The sequence below is a fragment of the Vidua macroura genome, chromosome 15 (genome assembly GCF_024509145.1).
Source record: "Vidua macroura isolate BioBank_ID:100142 chromosome 15, ASM2450914v1, whole genome shotgun sequence".
NCBI classification, from domain to species: Eukaryota; Metazoa; Chordata; class Aves; order Passeriformes; family Viduidae; genus Vidua; species Vidua macroura.
In genome coordinates, this window is record NC_071585.1 from 15199438 (window position 1) to 15226874 (window position 27437).

General features: G+C 41.5%; 1 protein-coding gene across 3 annotated transcripts in view; it reads right to left on the reverse strand.

Moving 5' to 3' along the window:
- The window catches only part of RNF145 (ring finger protein 145), a 46584-nt gene extending 22065 nt beyond the window's left edge, over nucleotides 1-24519 (reverse strand). Inside the window, exons 1-3 of one of the 3 annotated variants that reach the window (XM_053991386.1) lie at nucleotides 24305-24519; nucleotides 15152-15365; nucleotides 6405-6513 (exon numbers count right to left, since the gene is read on the reverse strand). In XM_053991386.1, coding sequence (XP_053847361.1) covers nucleotides 6405-6513; nucleotides 15152-15335 — 293 coding nt within the window. In that variant the 5' untranslated portion in view covers nucleotides 15336-15365; nucleotides 24305-24519. Of the gene's footprint in view, nucleotides 1-6404; nucleotides 6514-15151; nucleotides 15366-23643; nucleotides 23662-24048; nucleotides 24067-24304 lie in introns of those variants that run through there. The other 2 variants (XM_053991388.1, XM_053991387.1) reach the window with 2 other exon arrangements.
- Nucleotides 24520-27437: the final 2918 nt, after the last annotated feature.

Sequence of the window (27437 nt, forward strand, 5' to 3'; positions counted from 1 at the left end):
CCTACTGTTCATTCTGCAGATGCATTCCCAGTCTCATTTAATCCAACTGCTGGCCTGTTAACAGGTACCCACGGACAGTCATGACTAAATTGCTCCAAAGGTGATAATCTTTCTTGTTACTGAAGTATAAAAAGGTCTTCCATTACTAAAAATATGCTTTATAATTGACTGATATAAGGTACAGTGGTTATCTGACCTGACTCATATTGCTGACATTTACTTTGGCTGATTAATCTCCACTGTCAACATCAAACACACTCTCATAGGTTTCTAATGTCTACAGAAAACCTTAAAATCAACTGTATTTTAAGTTTGTCCATAAGAAACAATTCAGTCTCTTGCTCCCCCCCTTCTCATTTTAAGCTCTGTGAGGCTCAACACACCTGGGATACAATCATAATAAAACTGCAAAACCTGAAATAAGATAATGATGTGAACTCCAGTTTTAGCATTAACAATGTGTTTAATCATATCACTTCTATTCTGCATAACTGCAGCACTTATTTTTCCCAAGCTACTTTTTGCTGGAAATGGGTAAAAGAAACATGATTCTTTTAAGCAAGACACTTGTGCTACTACATAAAAAATAAAACCAGCATCCATCTTCCTGGTCAGGAGCAACGTGGCTGTGGTAAATTAATTTAGTTCACTGAATTCTTTCAAATAGCATTCTCTTGTCTGGGTAGTTTTCCTTAGCATGAGTAGCTGAAGCTGCTGGAGTCTTCAGCCACAAGCTGCAAGCTCCACCTAGGAAAGCTGAACTTATCTTGAACTTCTGCTCAGTTACAGGAAGGGAGGCCCTGAGAGCAGCGTGAGCTCTGGGTCACAGCAGAAGATGCAACCCAGCCAAATAAAAGCAGCCAACACCCACCTGGAGACAGAGAAAGAATCCAACAGGGAGCAAGAAGATTCCAGACCACTCACCACTGACGAAGGGATGTGTGCAAAGCACATGAAGAGCGGATGCAGGATGGGTGCATTGACTGGGAGGGTACAAAGGCTGAGTGATTTCTGTGCTCTGAGTCCCTGGCTGCAGGCACCCAGCTCAAGCTGTTCCTATTGCTGTGTCTCTCCATTATTAAACTAATTTTTCTTGGAATTGGAAACTGCTGCAGGAAATCAGACCACTTTCACAGCTTCTTGTCTCCCAATACCCAAGTGCTGGCATCAGGTGAGCTCACCAGGTACCTCTGGAGCAGGAGGCATTGAAGGGTGAGTGTTAATAACTCCCCAGGTAGATTTGGAGAAGGTCCTGCAGGGGGTTTGAGTCCCTCTCAGTATCAGGGTGTGTTTGAGTGCCCCCTCTACTGCAGCTCACTCACAGCTGCACAGCCTCATCAGACAGTAATGAGCACGCAGAAAGGGGATTCAATTCCATATGTAAAAACGGGGTTCAGGTCCCTCATAGCAATGGGAAATCTAATCCTTTAGATACAAACTGTTGGCCAAGTCTGACACTAAGACTGGATCCAGCTGCACCTACACTCCTCTCTCAACCTCGTAACTCCACAGGAGGGTCTCCCTGACAATCATTTTGCTGCTTTTTCTTTATTCTTTCTGGTAACAGGGAACAAACTCAGTGTAGAAAAGGGGATGCCCTTGGCCAAGGTATTGCAAAATTGAGAAAAGATTTATGGTACAGCTCAATTATCTAAAGAGCACACAGTGGCCTTGTGCCAGGAGGAATGGCCATATATTACTAGGACAGCTGGTGGGGGCCCCAGGAAATTTGGCCACTACATGGAACTCTCAATCAATTAAGACTCACTTATTTACGACTCAGCTTAGAGGATAAAAGCCCTGGACAAATGCATTGCTGCTTTAGGAAAAGAAAATTGGATACACCAGTCTCATGTCAAACGAGGGCTGAGAAACCAGCCAGATAATGAATGATGGCACTATGAAGAACTGATACTCTGAAGAGATGAAGTGGGACAGCTCACTCACCACTCTTGGTGCTGTTAACCCAGATGACCACAGCTGCATGGCTAAGTACACAATCAATGCACAATTCAGTGTGGTATGAAGTTAACAGGACTAAAGAGGGAGCTAATTCACATAGATTGTTAGGGGCTGGGTTACCCACCCCTAAAGCTCTGTAAAACCCGAAGAAGCAGCTCTCATTTTTTGTTGTGAATCCAATGCAGCTCATAATCCAACTTTAATAGAGAGAATCAGCAAGACCAAAGTTGATTGCCCCAGTGCTACTGTTGTTTAATATTCAATTCCAGCTGCTAGGTGTGGTTGGACACCTGATTTCAAATAAACAGAATATGTGTTAATGCAACCTGTGAAAAAAGTTACTATCAACCACTGCCTCACTGCCCAGCACAACAAGCTTAGCCACCAGCCCTCCACAGGTAAGGGAGGAGCTGATCCCACAAATTTCTGAAATCAGCACTAGCTCTTAGCTGCATCCAAGCACAATTGCAGATACAATCTGTGGCAGCCACAACCATAAGAGAAGGGGAAGGGTGTATCTTACACACTGAAATTGAAAAAAGAGAAAATGCAACTGATTTTGAGAGAGAATTCCAATGGTGGTGGTATGCAGCCAATTTCCCATATAGTCCATATAATGGCATAGCTTTTGTCTCAGTAACATGCACCACATCAGAATACACCACAGACCCAATCCCAGTATTAGGATTGAATCATGATGGAACTGCTCTCTACCCACCAGAGCTGAGTATGGGCCCAACAAAACAGAATCAAATGGCAGTGTCAGTGTTGATGTGCACTGTGGATGTTGTGTTGTTAGAGAACAACGGAGATTTATTTGTGAAAGTAAAACCATCAAAGCTCAAGACATTTGTTTTGATACTGAACAAAATGTCTGTAACTTGAAATACATTCCAAAGAAACCCCTGAAACTGTACTTGCCTATATTGGGAAAGGATGTGTTTGTGTAACAACTCTTTGTGATCTTATGTTTGTAAATAACATCACTATAGGGACAAATAATCACTCAATTACTTCTAACTGTAGAAACACTGTGGGATGCAATTTTAATTATTCAGCTCCTATTATGTCCAATCAATGATTACAGTCCAATTATACTGAAGCTAAAATTTATTACCTATCCCCATCAGAATGAATCCTGCACTGGTGAGGAAACCACTAAAACCTGATGACCTGCATCAACTGCTGGAACGTGACCAAAATGATGGACAAAAAATTCTAGTCACCACTCAGTGCAAAATCATGTCTTGGAAAAAGTGAAGAAGGAGGCACAACACTGATGGTGGAAAACCCTCTTTGGGTGGTCACCAACAGCAATGTAATCTATATTAAGATGCTGCATCCAGTGGTGACTTGCTCACTCTGCTAATATGGTGCCTGTTGCTTGGAATAACATCGCATGTGAGACTAAGGGTTGTATTTAAAGACTTTGTGAGTTCTTTCTGATACATGAGCAGGAATGCGTAATGAAAAAAGCAGGACTGTTGTAAATCAAGTTTAGTTAGCTGTGTTCTTTTAACTGTATTCTTTTGTCTGAGTAGCTTTGCTTAGCAGAAGTAGCTAAAGCTGCTGTAGTTTTAAGCCACAAGCTCCAAACTTGCACCAGCTCCAACCTCCCACCTACAAAAGTCAAACTTATCTTGAACTTCTGCTCAGTTACATGAAGGGGGGCCCCGAGACCAGTGTGAACTGGAAGATAAGGAGGCCACAACTCAGCAGAAGATGCAACCCAGCCAGATAAAAGCAGCCCACACCCACCTGGAGACAGAAAAAGAATCCAACATGGAAAAAGAAGATCCCAGACCAAACCCCACCATTGGACCAAGGGGTGTTTGCAAAGCACATGAAGAGTGGATGCAAGATGGGTGCAGTGACTGGAAGGGTACAAAGGCCCAAGGATTTGTGAGCTCTGGGTCCCTGGCTGGAAGTACCCAGCTCAAGCTGTTCCTATTACTGTGCCACTCACTTAATAAAATAATTTCTCCTGAAATTGGAGACTGCTGCAGGAAACCTAAGGCAAAGAGATTTCATTAAATTGGATTTTGGGTTTTTAAAGCTGACTTCTCTTCTTTCCATAAACAGATGGTATGTTATTTCCACCCAAATTGCCAGGTTAGCATGGTACATACAAATGTAGCATTTTCTGGGGTGCTCCAAGTATTCACAAATATTACCTAAAACACATTAAGGTAATTCTCAGCTCAGCAGGCAAGGAAACAAAACATTTTAAAAATTAAGTGACTTGTCAAGGTCACATAAACCTGGAAGTCTGAAGTCAGAGCTTAACTATAAAATTCAGATGATCTTATTCCCAGACTTGCAGATGAACTGCAAGCTATTTCTGGGGTGGAAAAAAAGCACTGAAAGTTGAAGTCTTTCAACAGCTCACAATTTCCAGGACACTGCAGAGTCACAAGTGCCAGATGATTCTAGTCTTGTTCTATAATTTGCACTAACCAAACTGGCCTCAATATAAGACCTCTTCATTGGTCTTAAAAAGCATCCCAATTGGTAGTGCATGCAAGCAAGTCCCTGGAAGTTTTCAGCTCTGAGCAGAATTAGTAACAAAAAACACTGAAAAACAGTTTGCACATGTGACTACTGTATGTCTTGTTATGATCAGGCTGCTAAATAGAAACATAAGTTGGAACTGGATAGCTTTGGCAATAAGAGGAATGGTTCTGCCAACAGATATGTCTGTCACATTTTACTATTTTCAGTATAAAAACTGATGGGATTCAAAAATTCTTTTGTAAGGCTAATTCAAGTGTCACTCCCCACATTCCCTGACTGTACAAAGGCTTCAGCTGAGAGCCCCTTGCACTGTGCTTCCTTCCAAACCAGCCTTATGCCTAGGGAATGGGTAAGCTCACTCAGAAGTGTCAGCAGCTACATTTGCCTTGCAAAATACCTTGGGAATACTGCTGGACTATTTGAATCCATGACATCTTTTAATTAAATATATTTTTTGTGCTAGTTGATGCAAGATTTAATTAAAGCCTTTATTAACTCGCTCTAGGAGCACCAAATAGAGAAAGCTTAGAAGGAACACAAAGAACAGTCCAAGCAGTGTTTACTAAATATGTTACAATAAAGCCTATTAAGTCTCAAATCTCACAAAGCAACAGAAGTCAGAATTCCTATTACACAGAAATAGAAACAAGGTATTAAAAACAACACAGTGCTATCCCTTAAGATATCAACCAAATGCATAACATCCCCCTTTCTTCTAAAAATTTAAAGACCTGGAGTGGCATAAACACCTCCAGCTGTAAATGTTCTGCACCAAAGCCCTGTATCTGATGAGCCTTTGTTACTAGATTTATTATTTCAACACTTAAATAATGTTTAGGTTGCTTTTTGTAATAAATAAGCCTTTAACCCTATAAGAAACACACATAAACTCCATCTATAACAACTCAGGACTCTCCTGAGGATGACAAATAAACTCTTTTTTCCTTCCTACCGAGGCAATAAGAGGCTGTAACTCCTCTCTTGTACACTCATCCTTTTCAGGAAATCACTAAATGCAACTCTGACAGCCACAACAGCGACATGTCAAATCATCACAAAACCTTCATTAACACTCCCCTGAACTGCAACATATCAAGAAAAACATTCCAGCAAATGCTCTGGAACAACAATTTTGATGCGGAAATAACAAAACCATCACTTCCATTAAATCAATTGAAAGCACATTTTTAAATGTTTCCCATCAGCAGGCACTAAAGTAAGTCAGGCTTGAATACATACTTTCAAAACTTCCCATGCAAAGCCTTTAATGTGATGGCAGTGTGTTTGGTTCCAATTAAACATTGTGTCAGTACAAAAGTTTACACTGGCTTACAACACAGTTAGCTGGAGCCAAACAAAGATGGTTGATTTTGTCTTGTTTGACTCAGAGTTCTCCAGACTCCTGCTCTGTGTTTGAGATCTAAAACACCTACAACCACTGTAAATTCAAATTTGTGTAATACATTTTAAGAATAAATTCCACTACTACTTTGCTTTTACTGCATTCCAGATCTCTAATTGCTCTCTCTCCTGAAGTGCCAGGAAACTAAAAGTAACATCCTGTCTGCCGTGTAAAACACCCCAGTGCTGAAAGCATTTTAGCTGAGCCACTGAGTAACTTAGATAACTGCATGAGAGTTCACATTTAGACTTGTGGTAAGTGCTTTCTCTCCTGAGATCAGTGGGCATTACACTCCCCAGACAAGTAGCTCAAAATTCCTGGTGCTTTTTCAATGACTTCAAAGAACTACTTGACTGCATATTTAATTCTGTAAACTTTTCCAAAGACAAAGAACAACAAGATATATTTAGGTGTCTGACATAGAAAAAAGGCCTCCACAAAACCATTTATAGACAATATTAACAAAATAACTGTTATTTTTCTAATTCCCAAACCAAGCTAAAAAATTTTATCCATTTATCCTTACCTGGAAATTTGGTGCCCAGCATAAAGCAGCAGCGCAGTCAGAAAGTACAGGTAAAGCTGAACCAGGTGTTGCCTTGGTAAAGTTAGGAGCACAACACTTAAGATGTAACCTGTAACAAAAAGCAGAAGTTGATATTTAAAAAAATACTATCCAGCACAAATTAAAATAACACTTAGCATGTTCACAATTTAAGATGGGGACACAGAGGCTTTACTCCATTATTAGTCATATTAAAGCCCACTTCAGCTATCAGGGTTGCATAAATCAAGGACAAGACCTGCCACAGCCTAGGATTTGTAGCTTTTTATCCCAGCAGTTCCTGCACTTCTCATTAGCATTTAGTGAGGCTGCTGAAAATGACCCAATGCAGATCCAGTTTTACACTTTAAGACCACAGCCTGGCTGCTCAGCAGCCTCTCCAACAAGCAGAGCCCTGATCCTTATTTTCATAAGGATCTCACTCAGAGACCCACATAAAGCAGTACTTTGAAGTCCACTCCGTAAGTGGGTGGTGCATGTCCACACTCCTCCTTTCCACACAGGCTGCAGGTCAAAAACCCAGCCCATGGTGCCCTTACAAATATTTATTTCCAAGCTCTCTCTCCATCACTGCAGTGCACCTGTGCTCTTTCTGAAGGTCAGCTCAAGTGCCTGGCACTGAAATCCATTAAGGAAAACAACCCAGCAACAGTCAACAACTCCCCTGAAGCTAAGAAAAAAATGTTAGAGAACGTATCCCGACCCTCACAGCCACACCAGTCATGTCACATTTAAAGTTTCATACATTTATTCAGCAACATCAGGCACAGTCTTTTTAGCTAATTTATATTTTTAGCTCTTGAAATATATTTAATAATGCAACTCTAGATTAAGCACTCATAAGCAGTGGCACAACCAGGTACTATAAACCAGCTGGGGAACACAGCATGTTCCAGTATTTGAAAAAGATATTTCAGAGTCAGTATTTATGAAGCAGTATTTCAAGGCTGCTTAGTATCTGCCATGTTCAATAAGCCACCTCTGTAAAATTCTACCAACAGTTTGGTCTTCAAAATCTTGCAAGATGCTCCTAGAAAAGACAACAGAGCCACAGGATGCCAAGCAGAGAGAGATCAATTCAGGTAAGACAGATGATAGGATCAATGATAGACACAGCCTATTTACTCACCTTTTTAAGATACCACTATATCATTTATGTATTTAACATTAAAGATAATTTTTCAATCATCTTCATGAAGTGGATGTGACAAGTTGCACATTTGTCTCAGGATGTGGTTTTCAAAAAGCTGAAATAATCGGCAGTATCTTTTATTAAAAATCAAGTGTCATACAAGTCACTAATTCTGTAGAATATCACTTTGACCAGAGGGCTGGAGCACCTCTCTCCGTGAGGACAGGCTGGGGGAGTTGGGGCTGTTCAGCCTGGAGAACAGAATCATTTTTATTTTGAGCTCTTTTAAAGGGGCCTGAAACACAGCACTCCATCAGTTTCCTTCTAGCGACTGTTTTATACAGAATAACTTGCTTCTACTTACAGCACATCAGATGTTCTACACCACCAGTTTTCTTCACAAACACCTGCATTTGCTGGAATTCCTGTTCACCACCTTCCTTCTACCAAACACACAAATGACAAGAGCAGGAACTTCTCAGCTGTCTGCATGAAGACATTTCACTACCTTGCACCACACCATGGCCTCATGAGCCAGCTCCAGAGCTCTCAAACCATCTGCACACATTCCTACATCTCACCTCTGCTGCATTCACCCTTGGCTCCTTTGTGAGGGACAATTCTCCCTGAGGAACAACCCACAACCATCTATCATTCCAGCACGAGTCAAATCTCTCTAAACCTTTCCTTCTCACCATAGCCTGTGACTCACCTTCAAGTGGAGAACTAAATGGAGTTTATTATGCAGTCTTTTACTCCTCTATTACTCTATAAATAGTTTCAGAATACCTGTTTACTGTATCTGTATTTAAGCTCTGTAATCTTTACCCTATTCTATCACAAGAAAGTCTGTTCCTTGGCCATGTGATGATGTACCTGAGCAATGGCAGGATCATTTCTGTAAAAGTTACACGTTTTAGAGGGCAGTAACAAAGATGTGATACATGGAAGGATTTTAGATATCACTAAAGTTCATTCTTCTCTACATGATCACAGATTTAATCAAAATACTTAGGATCCTTCAAGATACAATAAAGGAGTGGGAAAAAAAAATAAAAGGCTAAATTAAAAGATGAAGCAAGTGCTGTCACAGTGCCTTCTAACCAGCAGGCTTCCACACTGCACAGATGCTCAGATCTGTGCAGGGAAGCAGCACGAGACAGCCAAGGTTACTGCTGAGGCTTCAGCAGTGAACTCCACTGCTCAGGAGTTTGGGCTGGAATATAAATGTTCACTTTGAGGCAGCCATTTGGTTTAATTGTTAGACTTTGAAGAGGGGGAGAGCAAGAGACATTTAAAGTAGTTCCCATTCAATCTTATTTACAATTTCTTCTTGTGACTTGGTAAGAGGGAGATTTCAGCACACTTCATACTGCAATATTTACATTTTTGCTGCAGAGGCCCTATTCCCAAAGTGGTACCAACCTCATTTTTATCAACAAAGCTTCTGCCAAAAAAAAAAACTAAAAAAAACACCAAATAATTCTTTACCAACCCATCAGATTGCAGAAGAAAAGGAAGATAAGCTCAAATTCAGACATATTTGCAATAATATTCTATTCCCTTTGTTCTCATACAGACAAATGAAGTAATTAGTGTACAATGTAAATAAAGACTCCACTTCAAAAAAAAAAAAAAAAAAAAAAGACCAGGAAATGAAATTTCTCACAGTAGCTTTCTCATCTAAACCATTACATTCTGTTTTCATTTGCACCTCCTCTGCCAGAAGAAAACACGATGCTGAGAACATATATCCCTTTGGAGGGAGTCCCCACACACAAGGACTTACAGTTTGAGAAACAGTCATCTTACTGGGTAACCTCTGAGCAGGGTTAACAATAACTAACACTCACTTCCACCCAAATGGAGTTTTTGAGCTCTGTGTCAGCAGTGAGCACTCCCCTCCTTTGATATGGGCTGTGCTATTTTTGCTCTTGGGACTTGGTGCATTGTCCCTTTTGACTCACCACGTACATTTCTGTATAAAGCAAGCAGCAGGCTCAGGGAAGCCCAATTCCTGCCCCAGTAAAGGAATGGTTCTAACACACAGTAAAAACAATAAACAAAAAAAGATAAAGAAAAGACAGAATAATCTTTACTGAATGCAGTCAGAGTGCCTTAGTGCCACAACACCAAGAAAGAGACTTGCACCTTTATGCCTCCAGCTGTAAGGAGTATTACAGCAGACACATTCTGCCACCCTTAAAATTACATAAATCCCCCACTCAGCTCCTGTTCAGGAGCACAAGGAAGCAGAGAACTTCTACCACCATGCGAGATGGTACAGGTTTAGGCTCCACTGGAGAAAATAAACTGTGAAAATCATCCTAAGCAGAAAAGCGAAGTTAACACTGCTAGAGAAGAACATTGGTGTATTAACCAGTTCATGACCTCACTTACAACCTGTTGATTCAGCTCAATGAAAACCTCTGGCTGTGCAGTGCTCATTGTTCAGTGAGCAGCAGCTCACAGACTGCCTTTCAGCAATCTCTCCATTTATGCACCACCAAGGTGTTCCCAGCTTCTCTCACCAGAATTACCTCTTTGCCGACTCAGGTGTCTGAGGTTTATTGACTGCACACAATGGAGGCTTCTGGAACATGATCAAAGTCACAACTCATCCTCTTTATGAAGCACTTTAGTGCTCATTTGCATGATTACAGATCCCTTGTGTCCATTTCATATTATCACTCACAGTTTCCTGCACATTTAGTCTAAAAATGAGAACTTTGCACATCAAAGAGTTCATAACATTTCTTAAAAAGGCCACACCAACTCTTGGAGTGCCAGAAAGTAGGAGTACAAGTGCTTGGATTCGACCAGGAAATTAATTTAGGGGCTCTACTTTTCCATTTTCCCATATCCTGCGAAGGTAAAGGGTCCATGATTTTCAAAGCAACTTGCTGGGAAGCAGCAAGTCATGAGCCACAGACTCCATCCCAACACCCAGCTCTCCTGCCTCAAAGAGGGATCAGTGCACTCTGAGTTAGTCACTGCACTTCAGCCTAATCCTTGACTGCCCTCATTTCAGTTTGTTCAGACAAAAATCTGGCCACGACATGCAAGTACCAATAGAACAGGACATACCTCTGAAAGCCTGCATTTGAGATGGCACAGTACTACAGAAACAACTGGCACCTTTATTTTCAGTGTCTAATTCTCAGGATCACCAGATTGGTTACACTGCAATTCACACTGAGATTTCATAAACTGTCAACGTCTAAATCATCCATCTCAAGAGAGGATTTTTAAAATACATACTTTTACATACCTATCCTCCAGAAAATGCCAGAAAATTAGTTCAAAACTGAGAAAGCACACATCTAAACATACTTGCACATATGGAAATTGGCATTTACTTAGTCATGGCTCAGAACAACTATAAACAGAGATCAGAAATCCTGTTATCAACATCTGCACATCTCGGTGAAAATAATGCCAACAAAACAATTTATTCATTACTGGGGTACTGCCATCAACAGCTGTTTCTTCAATATTTAAATACATAACAGATTGGGTACTCTAAGTATAAATAATCCAAGAAACTGAGTTCTTTACAGAGATTTGCAGTATTGTCTGAACAAATAAAATGGACTTTTGATTCTAGTTCTGCCATATGATTCAGAGGCTCTTTATAAATCACTAAGACAAGCTGCAATGCTTTCATGAGACTGGTATCCAGAATCAAAAATTTTAAGCACCTCCTTTCAAAAAGGCTGCTAGTGGCTCCTTAAAAAAAAATAAATAAGAAGTTGTGATGTGGGTTTCCAAAAAAAGAGACATCAGCTTTATACAGAAAAGCTACCTGAAAGTATCTGTATGCTGAGAAAGCTGCTTAGGAAAAACCTACAACATTTAGGGAGCAGTAGAGGAATCTTGAGTCAGAAAATAAAAAAAGCTGTGCTGGATTTTGAGCATGGCACACTCTCTACCTCCTCCTGTGTCCTACCAACTGCAGCACACACTGCATTCTATCCAAGAAGAGAATGAGAAGATGTAACAAGTAATTATTTTAAGAAATAAAGACCAAGTCCATGTCATCAAATTGCACTTGATTCAAAATAGCTACAGTTTAAAATTAAATAGTAACACTCAGAAAATAGTCCTACTAGCCATTTATCTAAGTGCTGCTGGCAGGAGAAAGACAGCAGACATGAGGCAGCAAAGCCAGAGATGCTGATTCTAACCAGGACTTCATCTTTGTATGCATTAACTGTATTTACACATTTAAGTCATGCATCCTCTTCTTGAAATTTTAGGCATTTTGTTTCTGTAATGAACCAACTAATTTCTTCTCACACTGAAGCTTCACTTGGCACTTCTTACAGTGTTTGTACCAGAGTAGAGTACCTTTCCCCTTAAAAGAAATCTAAATAAAAGATCTTCTACGTAAAGCACAAGAGCTTAAAGAGAAGTGGGCAGACCAAAGGGTGCAATCAGCACACAGGGGCAGGAAGTCCAGCAGGTTTCTCCTCCCTCAAGCCCCCCTCATAAAAGCAGTATTCATAACAAGCAGTTCACACCTAGCCAGTGATGTGACCAAGAGATTAAGGTATTAACCATACAGTTCAAGAAACTGTCATTACAAACAGGGTTGTGAAAGATGACACACCTTCTACCTATTCCAAATACTTTAATGCATTTTTTTCCCCTGAGAATTTATTTTTATTTTTTGTAATGACAAAGAATACAGTTTAAGATTAAAAAACTGCTCTATTTTTACTCTTGAGTAAGAAAACCCTGTATTTTGTGCAATTCTGTGCCTCACCCATGACAGTGACTTAAATTCCAAGCCTGACTCTGATTATAGGTTAAGCTCATGACTCTTTCCATCTAGTCAGAGTATTTACCAGTTGGCACAAACAGCATTGCTTTGCCCTTCTTCAGAGGAGGAAAATTACGTGGTTTCAACTTTTTTCCACCTTCTCCACCAAAAGAAATACACAAAAAAGGAGTGTCTGTTTTCTCACAGCTACTCCACAGTGCAGAAGAAAATGGAGAAGTCTGGCAATAAACACGAATCTACCCTACACAGAGGTTTCACCAATTCTAACCAGAAATTTATCTCTGCTGTTTGCACTGCTTTGTGCATATTTAGTTAAATTTCATGCAGGTGAACTTGTGGTTGAGTGGTTATCAGGACTGAGTATTTTCCTTTGCTCGAGCAGATAAGGGCTGTTTCATGGAAAGATATGAAAAGGAAAAGTTTTTGCAAAGAACAAAGTGCATTTCAGAAGCTTTCATTATACCTGCAGTAGTGCTAACTGGAATGGGAATCACACAGGAACACACATCATTTCACTTGTTACATTTAAACAGAAAACACACTCCTGGTAACCCCCAGTTCTGAACAAATTCCTATTCTGTCTCTTTAGTTCCAGGAAAAGGTTCACTATATAAAGACCGGTAGAGTTTATTAATTTTTAGGGCTCTCTAATCAAATTGCTCCTTGAGCATCTGCCTGAGATAGATGCACTCAATTTCCTCAGCTGCTGGAAGTTCTTATATAGCACTATATATAGCACTACAAGATACTGGCTTGTAGAAGAAATTCAGTGATTGTTTGATATTGCAAAGCTGCCACTGCATTTGCTGATAGTGTTTCCTAACTGCAAATATGAACAGAGGATTTTTTTTTTTCCTAAATAAAGTAGATTAGCATGTTGAAACACATCCACGGTGAATTGTTGTTTAAATTATATGCTGGCACTTAATTTCCCCCAATGTATCTTCAAAGAAGGTCAATTCTCCAAACTGGTGGAAAAGTACTTTGTTTTCCCTACAAATCCAATTTATATATTTTGATACATCATCTTAATTAATGTTATACTCTAAAGCAATGCAACTAAATCTATATAAAATGTCACAGAGGCATGTAAATTGATTTAGCCCAGCTTCACCCTGACACAGCTTAAATCCCCAACAACCAAGGAAATGAAACACAGCAACTTTATGTGAAAAGTTTTGTCACTAAAAATAGTCTGAAAATCTTTTAAAACAAGTACCTTGTTTGACAATTTAGAAGCTCTTCTTGCTCAGCAATCACCAGTTGGAGAAATAAAAGTGCATACATTCAATGTCATAAAAGCAAGAAGTAAAAGAACTGCTGAGTGATTGTGCACCAGGACAAAAGTACCCCTTGTACAAGGAGCAAAAAGTCAGATTTCACTGGTTTATTACAAAAGTAGCAACCAGATGGGAAATTCTTTGGTAACAATGCCCACCCCCTCTGCAGTGTTTTTTATTGGTGTATCTCAACATACTTTAACGAGGCAAAGATTATCAAATGCCTATTAAGAAGGGCTTTGTCAGAGCTGGAAATTACCCACTGCCATGTTGAAAACCTACTGCACAACTTTTAATTCTGCATTAGAACCTGATCTCATAAGATTATTCCTAAAAGCTTTGTGTGTGCACACAAATGCAGGAGATAGCCAGCTGTAGGTACAGGCCACCACAGTCCTGTGTCACATTCACCAGCTTCAAACATGTCCTCTGCCACAGACAAAGGAAAAGGGAACTGTGACACCAATGTTCTGCAGTGCAAGTACACTGTCATCCCAGCATGAGTATAGAGGAGCCATAAGAAAGAAAGCTGCACACACTTTTAGTGCAGTAAAAGATTTCCAGACAACAGGCATTACAAAAAAAGAGAAGCCTAATGCCAACACTTATGCAGTCAGGATTAAAGTCAGGACATGCTCCTTCAAAAGCCCAGTTTCCTAACTGCTTAAGTGTGTTTCCTTTAGCTGACTGCAGTGCATCTTTATCTTCCAAAACCATCTACAAGGAAGAAGCACTCCAGAGTGGTTAAATTATATGTTAGCCCTTTCTCTCCAAGCCAGGCAGTGCTCAGGCAAATGCTCACCAGAGATCAACCTCAACTGCCCGAATCCAATCCCTAATTTACCCCATGTGAAGATGAATCACATTCTCACCTGGAGAGCAGGTCCCAGAACACCAATCCTTTCATCTCCTAAAAACAGACACCTGGCATTCCAGAGCTAGACTTGCAGGCCAAGGTTCACACCTCAGCTGCCTGAGCTGAGTTAGTAATTTTGTCCATTTATCTGCACACAAGGACTGGTTACCTGCTCAAATCCACTCACAGCACAGAGATGGCTCATAAGGGTGTAAACTGAAGAGCCAAAATGGTGCAGCAGAGAAAACTAAATTTCTAGTGCTGTGGTCAGTCCAAACCAGGCCACCTTTTCTCTAGCCTCTTGTTTAATGTCAAGTTTCTATACTTCTTGTTTGCACAGGATTTCACAGCAGCTTCCTCATCAGTCAGACACTGGCCAAAGTCCTTATGCTCTTCTTTCAGGACATCAATTGTGTTTCCAAACACCAGGTTTACTTGTAAAGGCTAAATAACAACAATCAGTAAAAACCCTGGGCAGGATTTATTTGCTGCTAACATAAACTGTCCCTTAGGCAGAACTGTAATGAATACATTGTCATGTTATTCTTTATAATCAATATATTAACATGCTATTACTAAATTCTTAAAATTCTTGTAGCAAGCCAAAAGGTATTTAGTAGAGTAGTATTTTCTCTTGAATAGATCTATACTTACCCACATAATGCATATTAAGGGCCAAGTACTTGTACTGGAAGAGAGGGTTGTTGTGCAGGCTACTTCTTTGGATCTGCTGGAAGAATGAGCTGACATCCCATCTGTACAAGACATCCAACAGCATGATGCTGGGGACCCTTAGGGCCACGTTTAATACTGCCTCCAACTTCTCCTTTGCAGCCATTCTCTTCCCTTTCTGTGAATTGGCAGCAGACTGTAAATAGCACAAGAGAGAGAAGAGTAATCAGATCAATCGCACTGTACAAACAGCCATTAGGCTTTGTGAGCCTATGAATGGGGCTTCCTGTGTGGCCACAAACGGCTGAATGAATCAACTGAGTTAAACTCAAATCCAGACAGGACAGCTTCTATTTTGGCTATATAAAGGCCAATTTGCTAGCAGTTTTTTCCATGGTGACACTGTAAAATGGGGGGAGGGCAGGTTAATGACATGAAAATGGTCCAGGGGTGTGCACCGTTCTTATTTACACTCATTTAGCATCTGAGTGCTCAGCGAAAGACCCCAGTGTAGTAAGTACTACACAAACATTGACATGAACAGCATTAGAATGCAATACTCTGTATGCTTTAGAAAACAAAATTCAGACACTACATCCATCTAGCTTAGCACTATTTCTGTGTCTCTCAAATTAAATAATCACCAATTAAGGCAGGTCTTTAAATATTTTGGATTCACTTCCTCAATGCAAATTGCAATAAATAATTTTCAAATACCTAAAAGCATTAAAAAAATCATTTACAGCCTTCATTAACTTCTACAAATTTATCTATTTATAGAATTTGAGGGCTGTGTGTTTTGAAGATTAGGACCAATAATGCAACTAATTCTACTCATTTCTATGTAATTCACCACAAAGAATCACACACAAAAGCCCATATCCTCACTCCTGAATACTAGAAGGTAATTTAAATTTGGAGCCTGCCATCAGGTAAGATGGATGACACACAACAAAAGAGGGCACTTTAAAAAAAAAAAAAAAACAGCTGGCCCACAACAGCATCTCAAAAGTCACCAATAAAATAATTTTAAAGAGCAAAAGGATCAGTTTGACATCCTGACAATTGTTCCTAAGTGAAATGTGCTGGTTTAACCATTCACCACCTGCCCATCCCTCGAACATGATTCACTGCAGGCTGCATTAGGGAAGAGCAGTTGAAGATGGGGATGATCCTGCAAGTTTTTATCCACAAGAAGCCACTCAAAGTAAAATCACCTGCAGCACAATCAGCCCCCCAGTGAGGTCAGACTTAAGAAAAGGCTTCCAATCCCAATTATTAGGGGGACATTGGAAAGAACTGCAGCCTGAGCAAAGAAATGGAAAAGCCAGCACTTGAACTACACTTAAATAAAGTTTTACAGGACTTTATTCAGATTGTCCTTGCGTAAGTTACAAAAGTTTTTGCAGCTGTGCAAGTTCTATACCTCAAGCCAACACAGAAGTTCAGCATGAAGTGAAACCATGCAAATATACATTAAGAACAAAAACCCAGCCCAAACAACCAAAAAAACCCAAGACCTCTCACTTGCACACAAGCCTCGTGTGAGGTTTTATTTGTGTTGCCATGGTCTAGATGACACTGCAGCTGTTCATGTCACACCTTCAGCCACGCTCACACTTCTCGAGCCACGATGACATAAAATTAATTCAATTCAAGAAGACAGGACAGATCAAAACTGAGATGTGGCTCAATAAACCACAAGTTGCAGGGCTGTTGCTTGCCATTGTCTAGCCCACAGTCTGATTTTTCAAGTTATGTAAATGCTGGCACTTTTTACAGAGCTCTTGCAAGAGCTCTACAAACCCCAAGGGGAGCACATCCTTCCCCTTGCACAGGAAGTGCCTTCCAACCGCATCGGGCACCCCACACAACACCAGCATTTCACAGAGCTGCCCAAGGCAGATTACAAGGTCAGCCAGAAGATTACAAATATTTATAATGAACAATCAAAACTACCACCCAAGCAGCTACAGAATCAGAGCATTTAACATTTTGTGTGAATAAAAGACTGAGTTTAAAGGGATGGTATTGTACAAACAGAAGTTGGGAGTTACACAGGTTGTATACAAAGAGATACAAAAATTATAAGCTTAAATAATTCATATCAAAATATTTTAAATGTCCCAGAATTTTCAAAAATCTATGGGATCGTCAAGTCCATACATTTAATCAAAACTCTGAAATTAGGCTGCCCCCTGGTTTTTTACATCAGGATGTAGGGATAAGGATGAACAGGGACTGACAGGTTTTCATTCTGTCATAAAAATACCCACGTAAAATGACAACAAGTGCCTGATGTCAAATTACATTCTCAAAACTGTCAAACCCTTTTCAGTCATCAACAACAACCAAACATGTATGACAAAAAGGTAACTTTCACTTGAGCTTTCACTTTCCTTAATTACTCCAAAAAGAGAATTACGTGGACAACTTAATACTGAAAGTTAACTTGAGGGTCAGCACATCCAAACTAAGCTGAAAAATTCTGCCTCCCAAACTCATTCACACATACTTGAATCAGCAAACTAAAAAGTGCAGCATTTAAATTATCTAAAAGAATAATTAAATTTCAAATGCTGCTAAAACAAAAGCAACACAAACTTTGAAAACCACATCATGTCGAAACGGAAGTGCTGAGGAGCAGCCACTGCAACTCCACAGCATCTTCTGTCCCTGAGTGACAAAAAGCCCAACACTAATAAGAAACCCTTTAAAATTAACTCCACTAGAAATGCGGATGTGTTAAATAAAGGCTCAGTTGTAATGGCTGCCAAGTTCTAACAGAACGAAATAGAGGCAAGCAAAGTCCATTGCTCTAAGCTCATTATATTGTAAAGAGCTCTCACAATACATTATTTTGATTGGTGTAAAAACAAACAAAAAAACAACCACAACATTAAACCTCTAAAACCTTTAGATAAATGATGATGACAGGAGTTGCTGGATGCTCAGACGTTAGGAAAAAAAATGGGTCACTTGTTGTACAAAGCCAAAACATAGACTGGGGAGCAACTTGTTTGTGTTTCAAAATTTTTTCCCATGATTTCAAACATCTCTCTGTTCCAAATTAGAGAAAGAAAGCGAACAATCTCAGGAAGACTGTCACGGTTTAACCCCTGCTGGGAGTTAGTATCACACAGCCACTTGCTCACCATCACCCCTCCCAGTGGGATGGAGAGGAGAAGTGAAAAACAAGGTAAAAACCTTGGGTTGAAATAAGAACACTTTAATAAAAACAATTGATAGAATAGTGATAATAACTGTGGTGAATGGCAGATAATAACCAAAAAAAGGACAGAAAAAGAGAGGACTAAGACCCAAGAGAAAGCAGTGCCACCATGCAGTTGCTCACCACCCACTGGCCAGTGCCCATCCAGTCCCTGGGCAGCAATCAGTGTCTCCCAGCCAGTTCCCCCCTGTTTATACTCTGGGCATGAGGTTCTGTGCTGTGGAATATCCCTTTGCCCAGTTCCCCCAGCTCCTTGTGCACCTGCTCACTGTCAGAGCACAGGAAACTGAAAAGTCCTTGATTTAGAGTAAGCGCTGCTTGGCACCAGCTAAACCATTGGTGTGCCATCAACATTATTCTTGTACTAAATCCAAAACAGCACTGCACCAGCTACTAAAATTAATTCAATTCCAGCAAAAGCCAAGACCAAAAACTTCAGATTTCAGATCTTAAGCGGTGCTATTTGGCCAAAATAACATTTTAAAAAATTCCCATTATAACTGATTGTTCATGGAACATGGATTGTTCATTTTTGTTTTAAAACAATTATATTTCAAAAATCCCTCCCTCCCCTGGCACACCCATTTTGTCAATAGCATATTCCTGGTTAGTCTTAAAGAAAACTGTAGAGTTGGCAAAAATCAATTAAAAAAAAAAAAAAAGGGAAAAAACTCCTTCAAGTTTGTCCCAGCTCATTCCATCAGCAGAACAGACCATCTTGAGTGTGATCACACAGCACGTATCCTCTCAAAGATAACACACATTTTCTCTTTCACAGAATTTTTTTTTCTGAAGTTTTATCACAACAAAATTTTGCCATTTCAGCTGAAGCTGTGAATTCTGCCACTTAAACCAGTGTAACTGTTGCTTCTGCACCAACAAATATAAATCCATCACATCACAGGCAGAAAATATAGCCTGGTAAAGCAGCACAAGGGGCAGCAAAAATCTGCATCCACTTATCCAAGCAGGTACAAAATTACATTAACAGAGAAAAGTTTGTACATTTAGGAAAGCATTAATCATAAAGTTACTTAATAGTTACAGAAATAAACTGGAATACCTGTAAATGTAAGTTATTCCAAGATTATTGCCACCAAAAATCACCACAGAAAGTAATTCCAGTCAAATCAGAACCTCAAAACCAGACTTGATCCTGCAACATTCAGCCTCACATCTGTGAACAAGATGCTCATTCTGCTAGAGCATCACAACCTAAAATACTTGGCAAGATTGACTAAAATCCAAAAGAGAGAATTTCAACTTCTGTTTCTCACATCTATGAAACTCTAGTTACTCTGGATACATCCATTAACAAGTGGATTCTGGTCTGTAGTTTAGTTTCCACATTAGATTATTTTCCAGTAATAGATTCTGAAACTAAAAATATCACCAGGAAAATCTTTTGTTTTCCTTTGAGTTAAGCTTGGCTAGACAGGCTTTGAAAAGGAAAAAATATTTTAAAAATAAACCCAAACAAAATACAAAACATACAACTCCAATCTGTAGCTGTAGAAAAGGTCAGTGTCACAGTCCAACAACTAAAATTAGACCCATCAGCTGGGTTCTACCACTCACTCCCTTCTTTACACCTGTCCTGGTCTGAGGAGCAAAAAGAATTTGAATTACAGAAGAATCCCATTCTTCAAAGACTCAGATCCTTCTATCAAAAGTTTGGGAGGGAGAGAACAAAGGGAAGCAAAGGGAAGGAACAGGACAAAAAGGTTGATCAAATATGCACTTAGAAAAGAATCTCCCTGTGTGATTCTGTAGAAAAACAAAAACAAACCTAGAACTCAAGAGTACGTGAGTCACCAATCCATCAAAAGAGCTCTCTCACTCGCAGAAAGTGCCAAGGAAAGGAAAAGACTGCCTTGCTCCCATACAATTTAAACAGGCTAACAAGACAGCAATCAAGGATTTCTGCTGAGAAGGGCAGATCCAGCGAGATACCAGGAGCAGGAACAAAGCCCTGGAACACTGCAGATGTGCACAGCAACACCGGCACTGCTGCCAGTAATGCTCACTCCTAGAGCACTGGAGTAGTTCAGGAATTCCAAATAATAACCAGAGAGTATTCAGCCTTCCATTTAAAGGTTTGGATAGTCAGCAAACATACAGCTCGATCTTGCTGTGTAAGCAGTTGACAAGAACAAACAACAATTTTTTTCCTCCTTATTTTTTTCCCTTTTTTTTCCCATCTGGTCTAACAATATGGATTGCTCTACAGCTGCTGCAGTGGTGTGCCTGAAGAACTGGTATTTCTGCCTAGAAAACACAATAATTCCTACATTCCTACTCATCCAAAACTCATTCAGTTGTGAACTGTGGCACAGCTAATGTTAACCATTCCAAACAAATACAGCACGTGTTTTGCAAAAGCAAATGTTACTGCAAAATAAATTAGGTCAAACTCTTCACTGTTCACAGGGACTTCAGTGAACATGAATTCACATCAAAGACATATTAAAAATGGACAAAAGCAACTAGAGAAGGTTAATTGCAAAGAATAAAAAAAAATAATCTACATTTCCAACTTTCATTATTTCTAGCAAATTTTATATGAAGGGAAAGAAAACCAATCCAGGAAATGAAGATACATATCACAGAGCTGTGAAGATAAAGTTTTCTTTAAAGATTTATTGCTCAAGTACATTTATCCACTATTAACAGTTTCAGCCCACTCTCAATTATATTGCAAGTGCATTATGTTATTTATAGGTAGCCAGTAAAACATCCTGTGGCTTTTACTTTTCATAATGAGCAGGTAAGACAAAGGAACTGAACTCAGGGACTAACACATGTTAACAAATCCACCAGGTATGCAGCAAAATCCTTCCTTCTGTGGATTCCTATGGGATCCATGCTCTGCCTGCACACCATCAGTTCAAACCCAGTCACACTAAGAGGAGCTGCTTGGTTTTGAGATCACAGCTTAGCTGGGCATCTGAAAGACAGCAAGCTAATTCATTAAAATTAAAATATAATTAATAATATCTTTAATTAAAATCTTCAGAAGAAAATCTAGGTTGACTCAACAAACCAAACTGCTCCAAGGTCCTTTCTGGCTCCCCAGTTTCTCACCACTTGAAGGTTTGGTTTATTAACCAGTTATTCAGCACTTTTTTTTGCCGTCACAGCCCGTGTTTGCAAGCCCACACCTACAAGCCTGCCTAACCACATTTGTATCAGCACATTCTGAGAAAATCTGGGCAGCAATCCCAAAGTGCCTCTGCAGAGGAGAGAATACCCAGAGGAGCTGCACATTAATGAGAGCCTGAGATGATGCAGTGACATCCCACCCCAGACCCCAGGAACACCAGACACACAGGCAAAGCTCACAAAAAACCCTGCAACCCAAACGTGTTACCAGGATGAAGCCACACGACAGGATGAAATATATTTCATCCCCCACAGTTGCTCAGACAGTTTTTAGTCATTTCAGACACAGCCTGTGTTTAGAACCTGCAATAACAATAAGTAGCTACCAGACTGGTATGAAGTTAAAATAGAAAATAAGACTTTCAAGATTTCTTTAGGTCAGCACTGATAAAGTTTCCATCGCCGCTGCTGCCTTATCTGTTTTTGGAATCATGTAAATAAAGCTTCGAGGCCTGTGAAATAGGCAGCTCAGCTTCCTGCAGCACCAGACTCGCCTGACAGAAATATCAAACGCACAGTGGAAATACCCAGAAAAGTTCCCTTTAAAACATGCTCAAACTCAAGATACACAGCCAAAGAATTCTTCCAGAAAAGCTCCTCGAGATGAAGTACCCACTTCTGAGTGCTCCTCCCAAGTATGCTACTAATTACAGAGCAGCAGGGCCTCTCTGAAATGAGAGATGCTGGAAGGGCAGGGAAACAGGTACAGATGCCTGAATCACAATGAAGCACTGGACTTGAATACACACTTAAAAAGCAAAACGATGGTGAATTGTCCACTCTAACCACATCAAACACTGCCAGGTGTATTTGGAGCTAAAAATGGATTCGGAAGAGTAAATCACCACATGGGTTCCAGAGGAGGGGAAGAGGAGCCATCTGCACTGTTTGAAGAGGAGGAAACCGACCCAAGTTTAGCAAACAGCTCGGAGAAGGTTTGGGTGAGCACAACACCAAACACCAAGCAGGCTCACAGAGTTTTCCAGGACACACCCATGGTTCAGAGCTCAGGGGCATGATGCGCCTTTCTGCCTCTGCACCAAGGGCTCCAGCTGCCGAACTGGACTGAGATACCGATCTCTGCCCATCCTCTCCCAGAGGAAGGAATTCCCCAGTATTTCTTCCAACGAACCTGCTCAGTTCATGTCTCTGTCAGGCTCTAACATCAGTATCTCCTCAAGGCTGATGTAAACAAAGTGAATCCTTGGTTTGGATGAGCAGCAGTTTTATATTTCTCTGTAAGGTTTCTGATGAACCTTCTATGTAATGGTGGTCGCAAAGACAACCATTTCCTAATGCTAATGAGTTCAGGAATTAATTAAAAACTTAAGTGATATTATGACTCGAAAACAAGAGCTGATTACCAGTTATTACAGGTAACTAGAAACAAAAAAAAGATACAGTTCCTCATGCACAGGCCCCCTCCTATCTAAGATAACCAGCAAAAAAAAGCCAAGGTTACAGATAAACCAAAGTCACGGGGTGCAATAGCTTACAGCATCCACCTAACCAAAGTATTTTTTTCCATATTTAAATCTATCTTCATTAACCATACAAGAACAGTCAAAAAGTAATTAAGAATTATTTTCTTCTTCTCCTCCCAAGTTTTACCTCTACAGACACATTACAAACACAGACAAACTGAAATGTATGTGGAAGTACGCAAGTCTGAAACACAACAGAAACTCCTCTACTAAAAACTGCGTAAGAAATAAATACCGCAACACCTACAGATTGCAAAAGAAGGGTATTCTGAATGAGATCACAAATGGCTAATATTTATGAGTCAAACATATTACACAAATCTCACTTTTCTTTGGTATATTTTGCCCATAGCTTCTAACATTCTCCTTCATTTGCTGATACTTGCGGCATTACACACACACAAAAAAATTCACAATTTTTTCACTTTATTCCCCCAGTTACATTATTTATGCACCGGGTCCCACACACACACCCCCAAAAAGACAGCACAACCAGAAGGTAAGAATCCCTCTAAGAGCTCCATCTGTCACAAGTATACTTGGTACACAGAACTACTCCCGAGCACAGAAGAAAAATGAAAATTCTCATCACAAACCTTATTTTATAAGGCTACTGAAGGTCTCATAAAACCGACTGACATGACATAAGTAAGGAAGATGGAAAGAGCCCTGTTCTCCACGCCACGGGCAGGCTGCTCCTTACATAAGCATGACCATATGCTCCAGGGCCCGTCTCCAGGAGAGGTGCCCGGCTCCGCTCCGTGTCTCAGCCGTGACGGCACCGGGCCGGGGGATGCTCAGCCGGCTGCGGGCACCGGAGGGCAGAGCCCGACCCCAGGCAGGCCGGGCAGCACCGCAGCCCTCCGGCCAAGCTGTGTCAGGGCTGCAGAAGCCCGGAGCTTAGCCCCACGGGCAGGCACCGGCCGTGCGAACCGCGACCCCCGCTAGCCCACTCCCCAACAGGACACTTATTCCCCGCCCGGCGCAACTCCCGCGCTCACCGCCGGCGCCGCGGGCAGCCCCGCGCATCCTGCCCGGCCCCGCTGAACTCCAGTAACCCCGGCGGCTCCCGGCGCCGGCGGAGGAGGGGAGCGGGGAGGGGAAGGGGGGCGGAGGGCGGGGAGGAGCGGGAGGGGGGCTGCGCGCAGGGAAGGCCGGGGAGCCCCGGCACCGGCGCGGACACGCGCGGGAACGGCGGGGGCGCGGAGGGCGGGGGGCGCGCGCGCGTGCCTGAGGCGGCGCGTGTGCGGGAATCACCTGAACCCGCGGGGTCGCCGCCGCCTCCTCCTCCTCCTCCTCCTCCTCCTCTCGCTCCCGCTCCCCGGTGGCGCGGCGGTGGCTCCGCGCTTCTCACACCGACGGCGGCGGCGGTTCGGTGCCCGGCGGCAGAGCGGCTCCTCGAGGCACCATGGCCGCGCCGCGCCGCCTCAGGGCGCCGCCGACACCCCGCGGCCCCGCGGACGGGCGGCCATGGCCCCGCTGCCTGCGCGCGCGCGCCGCCCCCCTCCGCGCATGCGCACGCCCCGCCCGCGGAGCGGCTCCTCCGCCCCCGCCCCAAACCTGCCCGGGGGGTGCGGAGGGAGCGGAGCGGCTTTTTGGGGGGGAAAAGAGCCAGGATTGGGGTTGTAGAGGGCTCCCCTCCTGGAACGGGTTCTGCCCGTAACGCCGGGACCCTTTCGCCCGCCCACACCCCTGAAAGGCAGAGGTTGGGGTTTCAATTCCGGTGGGAGCGCAGGGGTTTGGCTCCTCTCGGGACGTGCGGACTCGCCAGGGCAGCTGTGGGGCTGGAAGATGACTCAGAAAAGTCGGTCAGCAGAATTTTAGGTAGTGTCTGAGCAGATGTTTAAAAGACAGCCCTCCTATTTTAATAATACTCCTTACTGGCCTTGTGGAACACGAAGTGCTGTGTTACTTTCAAATACTAAGGCTGACTCTGTTTTTTCCAGTGTTGTACTGGCAGAGCCTCCAGTCACCTTCAATCAGAAAAGCACCAGATTTGCTGTATTATTGCACTGTCATTTTTCAGCTGGAGACCCGACCCAGGGGCTGCTCCCTCACAGCACAGCCCAGCACAGTGTAGTTTCATACTTTGCAGCTCACAGACAGTCCCACTAATATTTACTCATCCTGTCAGGGTTGCACGGACAAGCCCTAGAACACATTCTTAAATGCTGTGGAAAATATTATGACACAAAAGGAGTAATCCTTTTTACCTTAGTATTTAAAAAAAATACAAAGCCACATTGTCTGGAACATGAAAAAAAAAAAAAAAAAAACAAAAAAACCACCAACTTTGCTGTGGTGAGAAATGATGGAATACACTGAACTGGAAAATCCTGTAGTTCAGTAGGGTTGGGCTGGCCAACTTAATTGCTTTTTTCCTTCCATCTCTAATGAACTGGAGCGTTCACAGACATAGGTATTAACAATACCTCAATACAGCGTCTTTAACTGTGAAGCAGATATTAAAATAAGGGGTTTGGGTGTCTGTTTGAATTGTGCTTTGCAAAATTACTTTGCCTGAATACCTGAAGGTTTTCAAAACACCAGGAGACAAGGGCAGTTTGAACATATCCTCAGATGGTGCATTTGGTATTCACCCTGGGCCAGTCTTCTCCTCAACTCCAGTCACTCCAGAATGCAGCAGGCAGGAGATCAAATGGCACAACTGACAGGATTGTCCCAAACCTCTGCAGATACCATGGAACAGCTCAGCACCATTTTTTTACAAGCTTCAGATTTTAATACAATTTAAATAAAAACAGCAGGCTTTGTACTGCAATATGTTTACTTTAAATCTATCCGTTTAGGCAAGCATTCCTAAATTAAATTTCAAAACAGCAAACCTGTAGACCCAACCAGACAAAGGACACCCACATGTGATTATTACTCATAAGCACTCTGCTCTGGTCAGGCTTAGGAGGTTCTCTGAGCCCCTTCTGCACAGGGCTTTTCTGACCTGCTCAGTGATTGCAGCTCTTGTTTTACATATCTGTTTATTAATCATGTCACTGTCACCTAATCGTTTTCTTGCACCTGGGGTAAACATTCTCCAAACTCGATTTCTGCAGAGAACATGGGAAAAGCTTCACCAGACTCCAGCCACCCCATTCTTCTGGCTCAGCCCACTCACAACTGCATCCTGTTCCACACTTGCCAGTACCCCACTTCTTATCACAGGGAATATAAACCAGCTGTCATATAAGGCATAAGAATTTCAGCTCCATTTCTAGGGGCTGCTTGTCTACTCATGCCATACATGGAAAAAAAAAAACCCATGAGTCACTTCTTCTCTATTCTTTGTGGGCTTGGTTCAGTGCTGAGGTTGGGGTGATCTCTAAGTCCTACCTCTCTGCAGTGCTTGGGAGAGAAAACAGCAAGCAGCAGAGAGAGACAAACACATATTCACAGCTGTAGAAAACAACAGGTATTTACAGGAGTTGGAGCGGAAATATCTATTATTATTTTAGAAGTAATTATATAATGAAAATATTGTAGAGTTCCCTCTTCAGTTTGCAAGCAAATAATAGAAAATGAAACCCACATTTATTTCATTCTATCCTCTCTCAGCATTTAATTCTGGAAATGTGTTACTTCACAAAAGCAAAGGTTTTCTAATGAGCAGATCAGGTATGTGGCATTAGTACTGTCTTGTCAGGCATGGCTTTTTAAAAGCACCTCAACTTTCTGCTTCATTTCTCCAGAATTTTGAAAGCTTCTCCTGCATCTGACACTGGGTGGCTGAGAATTTTGAACTCAATGATTATTCATCTCTCATTATCAACAAAGACCTTTGGATTCCAGAATTTCAGTGATCAGCAACTGAGGACTGAAGGGCACCACTGTGATGACATCTCATTAAAACTTTGAAAAGACTTTTTCAGAGTTCAGATAATGTGGAAGCTTGATTTGTCCATGGAGATGAACACATGCCAGCACCCCAAACTGCTTACAAAGAAAATCCCTCATAAGAATTCTCAAAGAGCAGCAAAATATGCTGACGTGGAAGGACACTGCATGCATAAGGTGGACAATAACATAGGCAGTTTTATTGGAAGCTTTTTATAAACCATTGTTTCAAAAAATATTCATACATACATATGCAAAAGCAAAGGAATGTCTTAATGAGTAGGTTATTAGACAAAAAGTTAACAAATGCAAAAATTAAGGTTGCCTGTGAAAACTAATTTGGTACCTCGTGTATCATACTGGTGGCAGGCAGTCCCCAAAGCCTTTGTGTTCCCTTCTTTCAATTTTATCCCATTCACTAAACAAAGGAACAAATATACTTTAATTAAATTAAAGTTTAATTCCTGCAGAAACCCATACCCAGAAAGAGAACTTGGGAGCATTACTGGGCAATGACAACAGAGTCAGTGCATCTATCTCT